This window comes from Oryctolagus cuniculus, chromosome 11 (assembly GCF_964237555.1).
Source record: "Oryctolagus cuniculus chromosome 11, mOryCun1.1, whole genome shotgun sequence".
In the NCBI taxonomy this organism is placed as follows: Eukaryota; Metazoa; Chordata; class Mammalia; order Lagomorpha; family Leporidae; genus Oryctolagus; species Oryctolagus cuniculus.
Window position 1 is genome coordinate 6,922,304 of NC_091442.1, and position 12,680 is coordinate 6,934,983.

Here is a 12,680-nt window from a genome sequence, read left to right on the forward strand (position 1 = left end):
GAATCAAGATTGGAACCTAGAGTCATTCTGACCCTCAAACCAGTGTTCTATACCTACACCATGGTGTTCGAGAACTCAGAAAGATGCTAAGAGCACATTCCACATACTTTCTCTTCTGATCCTTTAATTTTGAGTCTGCACCAGCCCTACAAAGCATGGCCAGTGAACAAAAATGTCATTCAAAACCTCAATACTCTGCATGTTAACAATATTGGAGTACAACTGTGTGTAGCCTGGACTGTAGATACTATTGTCACCTAACTGCACTGTCCTTGGAAGAAATACCCAGAAAGACAGACCATAAAGGGGCCATTGGAGTCATGGGATAAAACACTTTCATTTTCCAAGTCAGCACCTTATAGCTTTTGGTCAAAGAGCACTGAAATACTTCTGGAATGTATGTGCCCAATATAACCCTACTTGTCATCCACCATTTCTTCCACCTGACCTACTTTAGTATCTTCCCATATCCACACCTGTCCCCTCTGTCCTGTTGTCCACAGTGCTGTCACAGTGACTTACAGAAAATATGACTTCAATCACCTCTCTCTCTCTCTCTCTCTCTCTCTCACACACACACACACACACCATGTTTATAAACTGTATGGCTTTCTATTATACTTGGGAGAAATATCAAAAATTTTTGAATAATTTTATAGATCTTCAGAAATTCTACTAGATAGCAATAGGAACAAATTAAATTTTTGCATGACATGAGCAGTAGTCATTTTATACCTGGAAAAGTCATAATTGCAAAAGAAACTTTGAAATGATCATAAATACCATATATATTTAGTAAGGCTTAGCTCTCAGATATTGCCATGAAAGCCATATACTTTTTCTCCTCTAACATTTCATAAAAGCAGTAAATCAAAGAATTGAAATGCTTGAATAACAGCTACCCAAAACAAGCCCCTAAGTCCAAATCAATACAGAATTCTCTGACACAACAATAGGAATGAGGAATGATATGACGTGTCTAGTCAATAGAAAAGTCCATTTCTATTATGAAACATTTTCCAGAGCTAGGCTTCACTGGTTACAATTAACACATAAAGAATTTCTGAGATCCAAAGATAGACGTATACCAACCTTACCAAGCAAATGCTTAATTTTCTATAAACACTTTCCCTTGGGGATAGTAAGTAACTGACAAAAGAAGAACATTGCTATAAATATTAAAGTTTTTTATTTTTAACATAAAGATATCGGTAGTCTGGGAGATCCACTGACTCATTTCCAGATACTTGAAAATAAAATAAACCAGAAAAGAGCTGCATGGTACAGAGGTATTTTAACACTTTCTAAGACAGCTATAAGAATATAAAATGTGGGTCTTATTTCTGAAAAGCAAAATTTAAATAATTGGGCTTTGTCTAAAATAGAATGAATGGAGAAATATGAGGGGAGTGTTTTTAACATTGAGTCACATGAATTAGGGTCTTGGGGTGTTTACTCTTTTTATTCTCTTTATGCCCAATATTATATACCTGCAGGAAAAGCTCAACTTTCCTAAACAGTTTTTAAAGTGTTACATGTTGATGGTTTTCAACCTCAATGTCATGTCAGGCCACATACTGAAGAATCTACATTTTCTAAAACTTAGTCTTTAAAAAATTTTAAATGTCAAACTTGCTTTTGGTGTTTTACAAAACAGCCTATATTCCGAGGAAGAGTGAAAGGGACAAAGAAAATGAGATACTGATAAGTAGAACCACACTGTAGGTATCGATCAACCCAAATATTATTGGCACTGTCTTCTCTCTCCCAAATGAACATGTGAAAGGAGCTAGGGAAAGCCATAAATGTGCTTATGAAACAGTCACAATCAGCAAGTTTTAGAATGAACCTCTGCAGCGCCAGCGTCATTCACCACCTTGGGAGCAAAACAGACGGGACTGCAGGTCTGCAGCTTAAAGACCTGCACGGCTCCTCCTGGGAGGATCTGCCACTTAGCTCAGATGATAACACACACATGGAGTAGCCACAGGTGCGTTTCTCAAAACCAAGACGTTGACGTCTGTTCAGCCTTACTTAGTAAAACGGCACGTTTTCAGCATTTTTACCTCCCTCAACTTCAGTCTGTGTTACAAAACCAAAGTGGAATGAAAAATTCATAACACATTTGTGAAACATTAGGATCTCCCCCAGGGGAGAAAACGCACACAGATAGATGAAAAGCACACAACACCTCCCACGTGACGCGATTTACCACTTTCGGAGTTTCTGGAAGTACTCTGCAGGTGGGCTGCTGGCTGAAAACCCAGGCCTCATGGGATGGGAGACCGGGAAAAACAAACCAAAAACCTGGAAGAAGAGTCACTCACCTCCCTGCCTCAAAAGTGAACCACGTAGTGTCACGTCCATATCGCCGCAGGGCGCTTAGTGGCCATGAGATGAGTTTGACTCTGGGATTCTGGATGTCCCAAAGACAGATATACTCATATGTAATCTGCAAGGCACATTCGCCATGTACATCTAAGTTAGGAGATGGCATCAAATACACATTGAATCTCTCTGGGAGAAAAACAGAAGGTTAGTCTAAAATCCCCAGGAATAAGACATCAAAGACATTGCAGGAACACAGAAGCATTTAAAAATAATTCAAGCTCACATGCTAGGTTTTGGTTCAAGAAGATAAACGAGTCTCATAAATGAACAGTTCCAGAAAATGGTATTTTATATGCAGACCCTATTAAATCACATAATAATGATATAGTCTGGCTGTCAACATCACTAAACACTATTTACATGAGCAAATACCATTTTTAGAATTTTTAAATTTGCATAATAAAAAAATTTATATGCCAATAAAAGACTAAAGCAATGAAACCATTAAAAGCTATTTTTTTCCTGCCAAGCAAACATTAATTACACCCACACTTTTGTGTTCATAAAAGATGCAGGTGTATGATAATTGTTTCATGGTTTAATGATACTAAAGTTATAGTGATCAACTTATAATGTCTATAACTCAGTGAACAAAACTGGATCTCAAATTATTTAAATTAAATGCACAGTGATTATTTTAATTAAACTCAACACTAATCCTGACTAACTAACCAATAATTTGGGAAATTGCCACAGATAATCCAATGTTAACGAAAAACTTTCTTTGGCCAAATCTTGGAAAGAACATTCATTTGTTTGTTTGGATGATTGTTAAAATGTAACAAAGATTACTCTACACAAACTGCTTGGCCAATCACAGAAAAGAAATTCTGATACCCACAAATATTTCCATCACATTTCCAAAACATGCATTAGCTTATGAAGTTACAGAATCAGAACCTTTAAGTGAAATATGAACAAAAATATTACTCCTATAGCAAATGCATTTCCACTAATCCATCACTAAGGTAGACTGACTGCATTTGACAAAATGTTGTGCCAGTAGCAATTTTATAACGGTGGTATTCAAAATTAATTGTTTTAAAAGAACCATTAGGATTTCCATAGATTTTAGTTAAATCTAGTCAACAGTAATGTAAAGACTGTGTTCATGGAATGTTCATATGTATCTACAATTCAAAAGTTTTCTAAATAATTTCAAATTCCCAATAATCATATTTTCTGCTTTCCAGTAACTATAAGTTTTAAAATATATTCTAATGAGGCAAACTCCCTCCCAAGTGTTCTAGACCAAGGGAGAAAGACTTTCTTCACGAAGCAAAAGCTAAGAGGGGTCATCACCCAATTTATTTACTCAGAAGTTCTTCTGTGACTCTACCCTACTCAGGAAGCACAGCAGAGGAGTGGCGAGAATGAACACTCCAACCAGAAGTCAATCAATATCGTAAAGTGCTTTGACAGACATCACTGGTAGTTAGGTACCAAGCGATTGACAGAAGGGAAAACCAAGGCACTGAAGACTGGCCCGGGGAAAGTAACCTCTAGGCTCAGACAATTTCTTGAATTCAGTTTATAGCACCATCAGGATACTGCTTCACAAATAGAGCTGTGAAAATTAAGTGCTGATCTGAGCCCTCTAGCTTCAAAACAACAATACTAAGCAAAACCTGTCATACTTTCTTCTTGATGTTTGGCTCCCAGACATGTGTCTATGGGGCATTCTGAGTGCATCCACTCTGCCCACGGGCGTTCTGATTTAGTGAACCAGAGAGGGAGGGGACTGGGGATGAGCCGTGTGACCCCAATAAACAACTCAGCCTCTCTATAGTTCCCTTTCCCAGCCTATAAAGAGGCTCCTTGGAATTAGTAGCACTCCTACGACTTGGTCAATAACACTGTCCTGATTATAGATTATGGTAGATAGGGTGTATCTGGTATAGTTTGATTGCAAACGTATCAAGAAGACACAGTTCCGCTGGGAGGGACAGCACTGTCCACTAACACTAGGGAGTGTGTGTTCTGGGAAGGGTCAGCACCACTCCACTTCTGCTGAGTTTGTATCCAAGCCAGGTGACCCCAAGCCCTTTGATGCCTCCTCATGGATCCAGTCGTCTGCCTTGAGCAGAACCCCAGGACCCAGTCCACCCTGCACGAGGCTCAGCTGTTTGGAAACGAACAAACGATGCTTCCCTTTCAGGCTCACACTCTAAGCTGACCCTGATTTCTGCTGAAGTGTTCGTGAATATTTTAGTCATTATTATTTTAAATGATTTATTCCTACATTGGGTGTTGAACTCAGAGTTGGGTCAAGTGCTTCAGTGGGAAAAAAAAAATCATAGATGTTTTAGGTGGGTTTAAACTTGATGAAATATTCATGACATTTGAATTCTAACAAAAGCACTGGAAAATGCTCAGTAATATTACAAGTGAAAAAGGCAGGAAAAACCCCCCTACACTCTGAAATCTGTGCATTGTAAATGTTCATACAGACACACAGGTGTGGTCTAGAATGAAACATTAGGTAGTTATTGGAGTTGGAGCGTGCCTTTAGCTCCTCTAAGCTTCAGTTTCCTCATCTGTAAAATAGGCAAAGGGATAATACTTATGCCATAAGGCTGATGTGAAAATTATATAATTTAATATGGGCAAAGCACCTGCCACCAAACTGGCACATGGCAGGTTCTCCTCAATTTCTAGCTAATCCTACTAACACAGATCCATTCATATTATGCACTGAAAATAATATCAAGGGAAAAATACATTGAAATGTTAACACAGGCTGTGGGTTGTACAGAATAAAGATATCTTACATGTTATTATATGGGAACCAAAGTAGTTTTGAAAGACAGACGGGAAGAATTCCCTCTACGTACCACTCTGCTCTCGTTCAACTCCGGTAGCCAGTAAGTCGGGCTCTCCGAGGCTGATGTCATTGATCCGTGTCCCTACGCATTCCATCTGGAGGACTTTGCACCATTCGTCGGCCTCAAGATCTGTAGAAACATCCAGAAGCTCACCCCAGGTGCCCAGAGCCCACTCGCAGGCTAAGGGCGAAGCTTCCTCTGCCCGAGACAAACCTGATTCGCAGGCGAAGGTCTTGGAGGTGTCATCGTTGAAGTAGATCCCCACCGCGTGTTTCTTCGTGCTCTTTGGCAGCCGAGCTACGTTCTTCACGTTGTTGAGCTCTGTAACCTGAAAAACGACAACCGGAAGTTCACTCACACCCACTGAGTGAATGTCTCCAGTGTGTAACACCGAAGCTAAGGCAGAAGGAGCAGGAAGGGTTGGCACACACACCGTGCATTAAGCTGCCGCGTGGGACACCAGTACTCTCAAAAGGGAGGACTGATTCCAATTCCAGCAGCTCCGCTTCCAATCTAGCTGCCTACTAACACACCCTGGGAGAAGGCAGATCATGACTCAGGTGCTGGAGTCCCTGCCACTGCATGGGAGACCTGGATGGAACTCCTGGCTTCTGGCCTTAGCCTAGCCCAGCCCCAGCAGTGGTGGGCATTTGGGGCCTGATCCAGTAGGTGGAGGATCTCTGTCTCTCATCTTGTCACTCCACCTTTCAAGCAGGTGAAAAGAAATATACAAACATTTTTAGAGAAGAAGCAGTAAGGCACATCACAGATGCCCTCCCCACTCCCCACCGTGAAGTGCCTGTGTGCTGGGAAGCTAAGGATTATTTAAGTGAATTCAAGCGTTCTCTTAAGAGAGCCAGGAAAGTTAACGAAAGATCCTTCCAAAATTTCCAAAAGCCTGTTAAGTGGCATAGGCTCAGACCTTCTTAGAGGTTAAAAAACTTGCTTTAGTTTTTAAATTTTATCTTCCAAACACTCTGCCTGATCAGTAGTTGTCATGCTTGTCTCACGGTGGACAGCCTGCATCTTCAGCTGACGGCAAAGCCTCCACAGCCTCTATCCCTTTGGTGCACCCCAAGTGTGAGTGCCTTACACAGTGACCCAGAGGACGCAGGGGTGGGAGGCCCCCTTCAGAACTAAATTATCTCATTCTTTGCTGTCAGAGATGAAATGTCAGGAGTCTCAGAAACCACCTCCCGCTCCAGTTCAAGTCGTAGAGGCCAGCACTGGTCCACGATGACTTGGCTTCCCAAGCACCCTCACGCTCTGACTTACTCCTAGCCTCTCAATGGCTGCAGGGCCTCTGTTTCCACATCTGAGGATGCTACAGGCTACAGCCTGCTTCCCATCAGCTGAGACCTGTCCCCATTGGACGTCCTTTCTTCTTCCCCTCTCCCACTAACCCTACACCCCAGAGTGCTGGAACCTCGTGTCTCCACAAGGGCGGCACTCCTGTCAGTGACTTCTGGGTCCTTTGCTCTCCTGCCCGGAGGGGTGATTATTTGGGTCCTGCTTGAGAGGCGTCTTAGGCAGCTTCAGAATATTTACAAGATAAATAAGCCTTTCATCCCAACAACTTTAACTTCCTTTAATTTATCTCTTCTGTGTGTTGTACAAAAGAACCAGCCTCCCATCAAGCTTTGCCTGCAATGATGCTGTACTATTTCTCCCATCTATTACTCTAAATTCAATAAGTGCCTGGCTCAGGAATGAGGTGGGAAGAGAAATATCCTCCATGCACACAATCTGATGATTTCATTTCCCTGCTTCTTAACCTCCACCAACCTTTTTTGCAGGGCAAATGCAAATCTCTTAGCCTGAAAATCATACTAGTGGCTCCTTAGAAACTGGCTAAACCAACCCCTTCAGTGACCCAGCACCTCGCATCTTATTCCCTAACTACAGCACATCACTCAGGGTTCACCAGATTGACCCACCTGATTTTACTTGTTTATTTATTTTTGTGCCATCACCCAACACAAGACACCATCGTCTCATCACAACCACTGATTGGTTTCTCTCCACTTCCATTCTCATCCCCATGAGACGATCTTTCCAAAGTGCAAGTCTGAGTCCAGCATTTCTATGCATACAACAGGGCATTTTAATGACTTCCCGTGGCACTTGGAACAAAGTCCAGCATCCTAGACTCACCGTGAAGACCCTCCAGAGTCTAAGCCCTGGCTGTCTCACCAGCATCCTGTCTGCCTCTTTCCCCATGCTTAGCCTGTCCCAGCCACACTGGACTTGATTCAGTTCCCAGAAGGCACCAGGATGCTCCTGGCATGAACTTTCCCCTCTCCTTCCCAACTGCACCCCTACTCACCCTAAAGATCTTGGTTTAAAATCAGTTACCCAGAGAGGCCCAACTGGACACCTCCCACCCGGGACATCTACTCAAACTAGGGCCACAACATCCACTGGCATCCTGGCCCTTTCCTCATAACGTCTCGTGGTTATATGGGCTATCAGTTTAGTCACCATCCTGCTCCAAGAATGGAAGGTGTATGGGGTAGAGGCAGTATTTTCGGTCAACATTTTGTTCCCTGAGTCTAACACAGAGCCTGTCGCTTGGGGAGAACTCAATAAATATTTGTGGATTCTATGAACAAAAGACGAAACTCACTCACTTGCATGGTGCTTCCATGAAGCAAATGCCTCTCCTCTCTCCCCTCCCCTCCTTTTCCCTCCCCTCTCCCTCCCCTCTCCTTTTTCCCTCTTCCCCTCCTCTCCTCTTTCTCCTTCCTCTTCTCCCTCTTCTTCTTCTTCTTTTCTCTCTGTCCCCCTCCTCTCTCTCCCTCACTCTCCTCTCCTCTCTCTCCCTCACCCCAGAACATTTTTCACTTTCTCTTCAAAGATCCCTTCCTCAGGATCTTTATAATAATCTGAAGGTAAATTAATCATTCCCTTCTTTATGCTCCCATATGTGTTACACAAAATTCCACTTTATCAACTGTTATTACAATTAATCTCTCTCTCCAGCTCCCAGGTGAAACTGAGTCATCTGGAAATGACTTACTGATGGACTGAATCAATGAAATACAACCATATTGAGAAACATAACTTACTGAGCCACCAAATTCCACACTCTGTGCCTGATCATTTACATAGACTGCCTCATTTGATCTTCATAAAACCCCTATGACGTAAGGGCTGTGACAGTCTGCATTTTCCAGAGCAGGAAACTGAGAATGACAAAGGTTAAGTTTACGCAACCAAGTTCACAGCTGAAAGCCATGGAAATGAATGAGGCAAACACAAAACACTAAACCCATCTGAAGCAGTAATGGCTAACTTTAAAACTTCCAGCCCAGAGGATCATCAGCCCCTGAAATCACCTCCCGTTGGAAGGAATCTTTCTTTTCAACATGATATCTCTTGAGAGGTGTAAGTAAGGCACAAGTGTGCCAGACTTTCTTCTAACCCTTCACCGAGATGTTATGTAAGAGCAGCCCACCCTAGCCTGCACACAGGGATGACTTTGAAATATGTCATACATTACAGACCCATTGGGGGGACACAGGAAACAGGTCATCCAATGTGGCAGGGGTGGGGTGGCGCCTGTTTGAGTCAAACTCAACTGCCTGTTCTGGAAACTGATTTAGGGAATAAGAATTCAACAGCCTCTGCAGGGAGGCTAGAGAAGACGGAGTTCACAGAGCAGGTAGGGTCCTGATTTTCTGTGTCAAAGAAAAATTAGGTTATAAAGTAAAAGCAGCTGTCCCCACCTTGGAAGCACACCTCAGTGAGCACTTGCAACACACACATACAACAATACTCACCCTTGTAAATACATCCAGACATACTTCCAAGAGTTACAGTCTACACTAATGCCTAAGACAGCCTTCCTCCATATCATAACAGTGACAGAGGCTTTGTAAGTCAGATAAAATGTTCATAAGATGCATTTATTTCCCCATTGCTCCATTTTGCAAAAGAGGAAACTGAGGAAGGACTGTTTTTAATATTAATAGTCCTTTTACAAGGAAATAAATTTTCTCCGAATGACTTTTGAAGAAAATGTACCTTTTGATAAAACCTCAGATTCTCACTTGATATCAATGTTATTTGCAACAGAGACTCCATAACAGAAAGGAATCATCAAAAGTGACCTTTATATTACCACCCACCTCAAAGAGGACGGGTCCTTGATAGTCCTCTGGCTCACCTTCGGGTTGAATTTCCTGAAATTCTGTCCTGAGCATCTGTAGTATGAATTTTATTCTTTGTTTGCAGCCCAAAAGAATAGACGCACTGTAAACTCTACAGTAACGATGTTCACTCACATTGTTTTGGTCTTCCACCAAAGCAGCTGGGTCTGTATTGTACGTCTTTGTGCACAGATTCAGACAGAATGTTCTTCAGGATGAAAGAGCATTTAAGGAGGGATTGGGGAACAAACCTTGTAGTAGAACCACATTCCTGCTCCAAGAGTCATCCTTGTCTCCATCCATTAGTCCTTCAAAAATTGCAATTCTTCATTTACTCATTCATTCATGTACTTTCAACACTGACTCTGTGCTTAGTACTGTTCTATCCACGGAGAGCAGAGGACAACTGATGGAAAATGTTCCTGACCTACCCGAACCACATTTACATCAAGGGAGAAAACAAACATAAACTGGCCACTATCTAGAGAGAAGCAGGTGCACTGAAGACAATAAAGCTGCCTAAAAGCATTTAGTGTGAGCTCAGCAGAATTTTGCTCTTTTGGATAAGGGGCCAAAGAAACATTTTCTGAAAAGAGAGTATTTGAGCTGGTGCTCCTAAGATCTTATGTGAGGAAATCACGAGGAAAATTTGGCCCTGGTTTTCCCAATCCAGGTGATTGGCCTTGTGATGAAACACCTTTGGCAAGCACTCAGTTTTAGCATTGGGTCCCTTCCCTTGATAGCTCCATCCCAAAAGTAGCCATGCTGCAGTCCCCTGTACCTGCCCCACCCACCTTCCACTAAAGGCTGTGTAGGGCAGGCATACACAGGGTCAACATCTCTAACGCTCACTTCTTCACTGGCTTCCCTTCAATTCAGCCAGAACTCATTTGGTTGCTTTATTTTGTGTCTCAATTTTAACTGAAAATGCCACACATACAGTAGAAAAATGCAATCATATAAAGAGACAGACAACAGAAAGTCTACCAAGACTCTCAGTCTTCCTCACCCTGCAGTCAAGGTTAATGTGAACATGTGTACTCTCACCATGCAGTCAAAGTTAAACAAACACATATACCCTCACCCCACAGTCAAGGTTATGTGGACATGTGTACTTGGGCACATGTACACATGATCTATTACAGAAAGGGAACAAACACACCAATGAGAGCATTGCTCTTCGAATATGGACTTCTAACATTTTACTTTTCCATTCAAATGTTTACTTTTCTTTCAATTTAAGTGTGCTACATGGATTTAGCTAGATATATTATAAACAAGTGTGGCTGTCTTAGATTAACATATCGACTCCAAAGGATGAATTAAGCTGTCGCTTTGGGAAGATGTCTGAGGAGTCGCTCCAGGTGACAGAACCCTGTGGTGACATCCCAGAGAGCACCTGCCCTGCCGCTTCTGTGGCACATGCACTCCTGTATTTCTATCTTGGCTACCTCCACCATGTCCACTTCTTTGAGTCATAGTATCCTAATTTCTTTCTTTTATTAGAATATTAATTTGAAAGGTGGAGTGAGAGAAAGAGAGAATCTTCCATCCATTGACTCCAGATTCTTACTCTTGAAACAGAGCTAGAATCTGTAACTATCAAAGAAGACCAGAAATTTCTACATGACTTACTGACAATGTTAAGACCACTGAAATGCTGGATTTTTTGCAGAAGTTGGGTGTTTACGTTAAGATGTCTAGTTTAGTTTCTTTCTTTCTTTCTTTTTTTTTTTTTTTTTTTTTTTTTGACAGGCAGAGTGGACAGTGAGAGAGAGAGAGACAGAGAGAAAGGTCTTCCTTTGCCGTTGGTTCACCCTCCAATGGCCGCCGTGGCCGGCGTGCTGCGGCCAGCGCACCGCGCTGATCCGATGGCAGGAGCCAGGTACTTATCCTGGTCTCCCATGGGGTGCAAGGCCCAAGGACCTGGGCCATCCTCCACTGCACTCCTGGGCCATAGCAGAGAGCTGGCCTGGAAGAGGGGCAACTGGGACAGAATCCAGTGCCCTGACCGGGACTAGAACCCGGTGTGCCGGTGCCTCAAGGCGGAGGATTAGCCTAGTGAGCCGCGGCGCTGGCCAACCTAGTTTAGTTTCACTGGTTTTGCACATCCTGGAGTTAGTTCTTAGATAAATTACCATAGACTAATGTAGAATGCACAGAAGAGAGTGGATCCACAAAGATCCAGTTGGCAAAGGATAATGAACTCTCAACAGAGAGCTTTGTCAGGCATGAAGAATTCTTCAGTGTGGAGACTGAGAAAAGCTTACGTAAAGAAAAAACGTGGCAAAAAGAATCCCTTCTCTAGCACTTAGAAGTTTTTCAGCCAAACCAAATTCTGCAGCTCACAGCCATCTTCATATTTTGGCCTTAGACTAAGTTACTTAGTCACAATCATTCATTCTCTCCCAGCCCTTGCAATTCCTTTCTGAAGACTTTCGTCCTGGTCTCACAGCCTGCTGTAGCCAACAGAACATGAGCCAATCTGACACATTCAAAGAGATGCTTCCAATGCTTGTGTTATTAGGTAGGTTCCCCTCTCCTTGAGCTTCCAATCCCCCTTCAACCCTGAATACACACACAGCTCTCAGCTGTGTCCAACTAACCCAGCTGCACCCAGGATACCCACAGTCAGTCTGGAGCGCTGGTGTAACGGGGGCAAGAGATGGGATGTGTCGCTATAAGCTGCTAAAATGTTGGAATGATTGTCACAGCAGATGTCAGCTAATACACCCTCTGTTTCAGTTTTTCTCTCAAATCCCACTGTGTAACAATATTGCTTTTCATACGAAGGAGGCCAGATTTCCTAGCCAAATGTACAATCATCAGGGAACTGTACTAGAATATAGGTGATCAGTTTTATTGTAAGAGTTAAAGCACATTGGGATCGGTGCTGTGGTGTAGTGGGTTAAGCTGCCATCTGCAGTGCTACCATCCCACACGGGTGCCAGTTCGAGACTCGGCTGCTCCACTTCCAATCCAGCTCTCTGCTATGGCCTGGGAAAGCAGTGGAAGAAGACCCTTGGGCCCCTGCACCCACATGGGAGACCCAGAAGAAGCTCCTGGCTTCGGATCGGTGCAGCTCTGGCCATTGCGGCCAATTAGGGAGTGAACCAGCAGATGGAAGACCTCTCTCTCTCTCTCTCTCTCTGCCTCTCCTCTCTCTGTGTAACTCTGACTTTCAACAAAAGAAATAAAATCTTTAAAAAACAAATAGCCAAAGCATGTTTCTTTGATGTCCCATTGTACGGAAGTAGAGCTAGGCCAATCAAAGGAAGAAAGGAGCTCACATTATCCCTTCCCATAGAAATAT

At 42.9% G+C, this 12,680-nt stretch overlaps 1 protein-coding gene across 4 annotated transcripts in view; it reads right to left on the minus strand.

The window, feature by feature from the left end:
• The window catches only part of DOK5 (docking protein 5), a 159,778-nt gene that overhangs the window by 53,225 nt on the left and 93,873 nt on the right, over positions 1-12,680 (minus strand). For 2 of the 4 annotated variants that reach the window (XM_008274150.4, XM_008274151.4), the window contains exons 3-5: positions 5,430-5,544; positions 5,226-5,345; positions 2,328-2,517 (exon numbers count right to left, since the gene is read on the minus strand). In XM_008274150.4, coding sequence (XP_008272372.1) covers positions 2,328-2,517; positions 5,226-5,345; positions 5,430-5,544 — 425 coding nt within the window. Of the gene's footprint in view, positions 1-2,327; positions 2,518-5,225; positions 5,346-5,429; positions 5,613-12,680 lie in introns of all 4 variants that reach the window. The other 2 variants (XM_070051663.1, XM_070051664.1) reach the window with 1 other exon arrangement.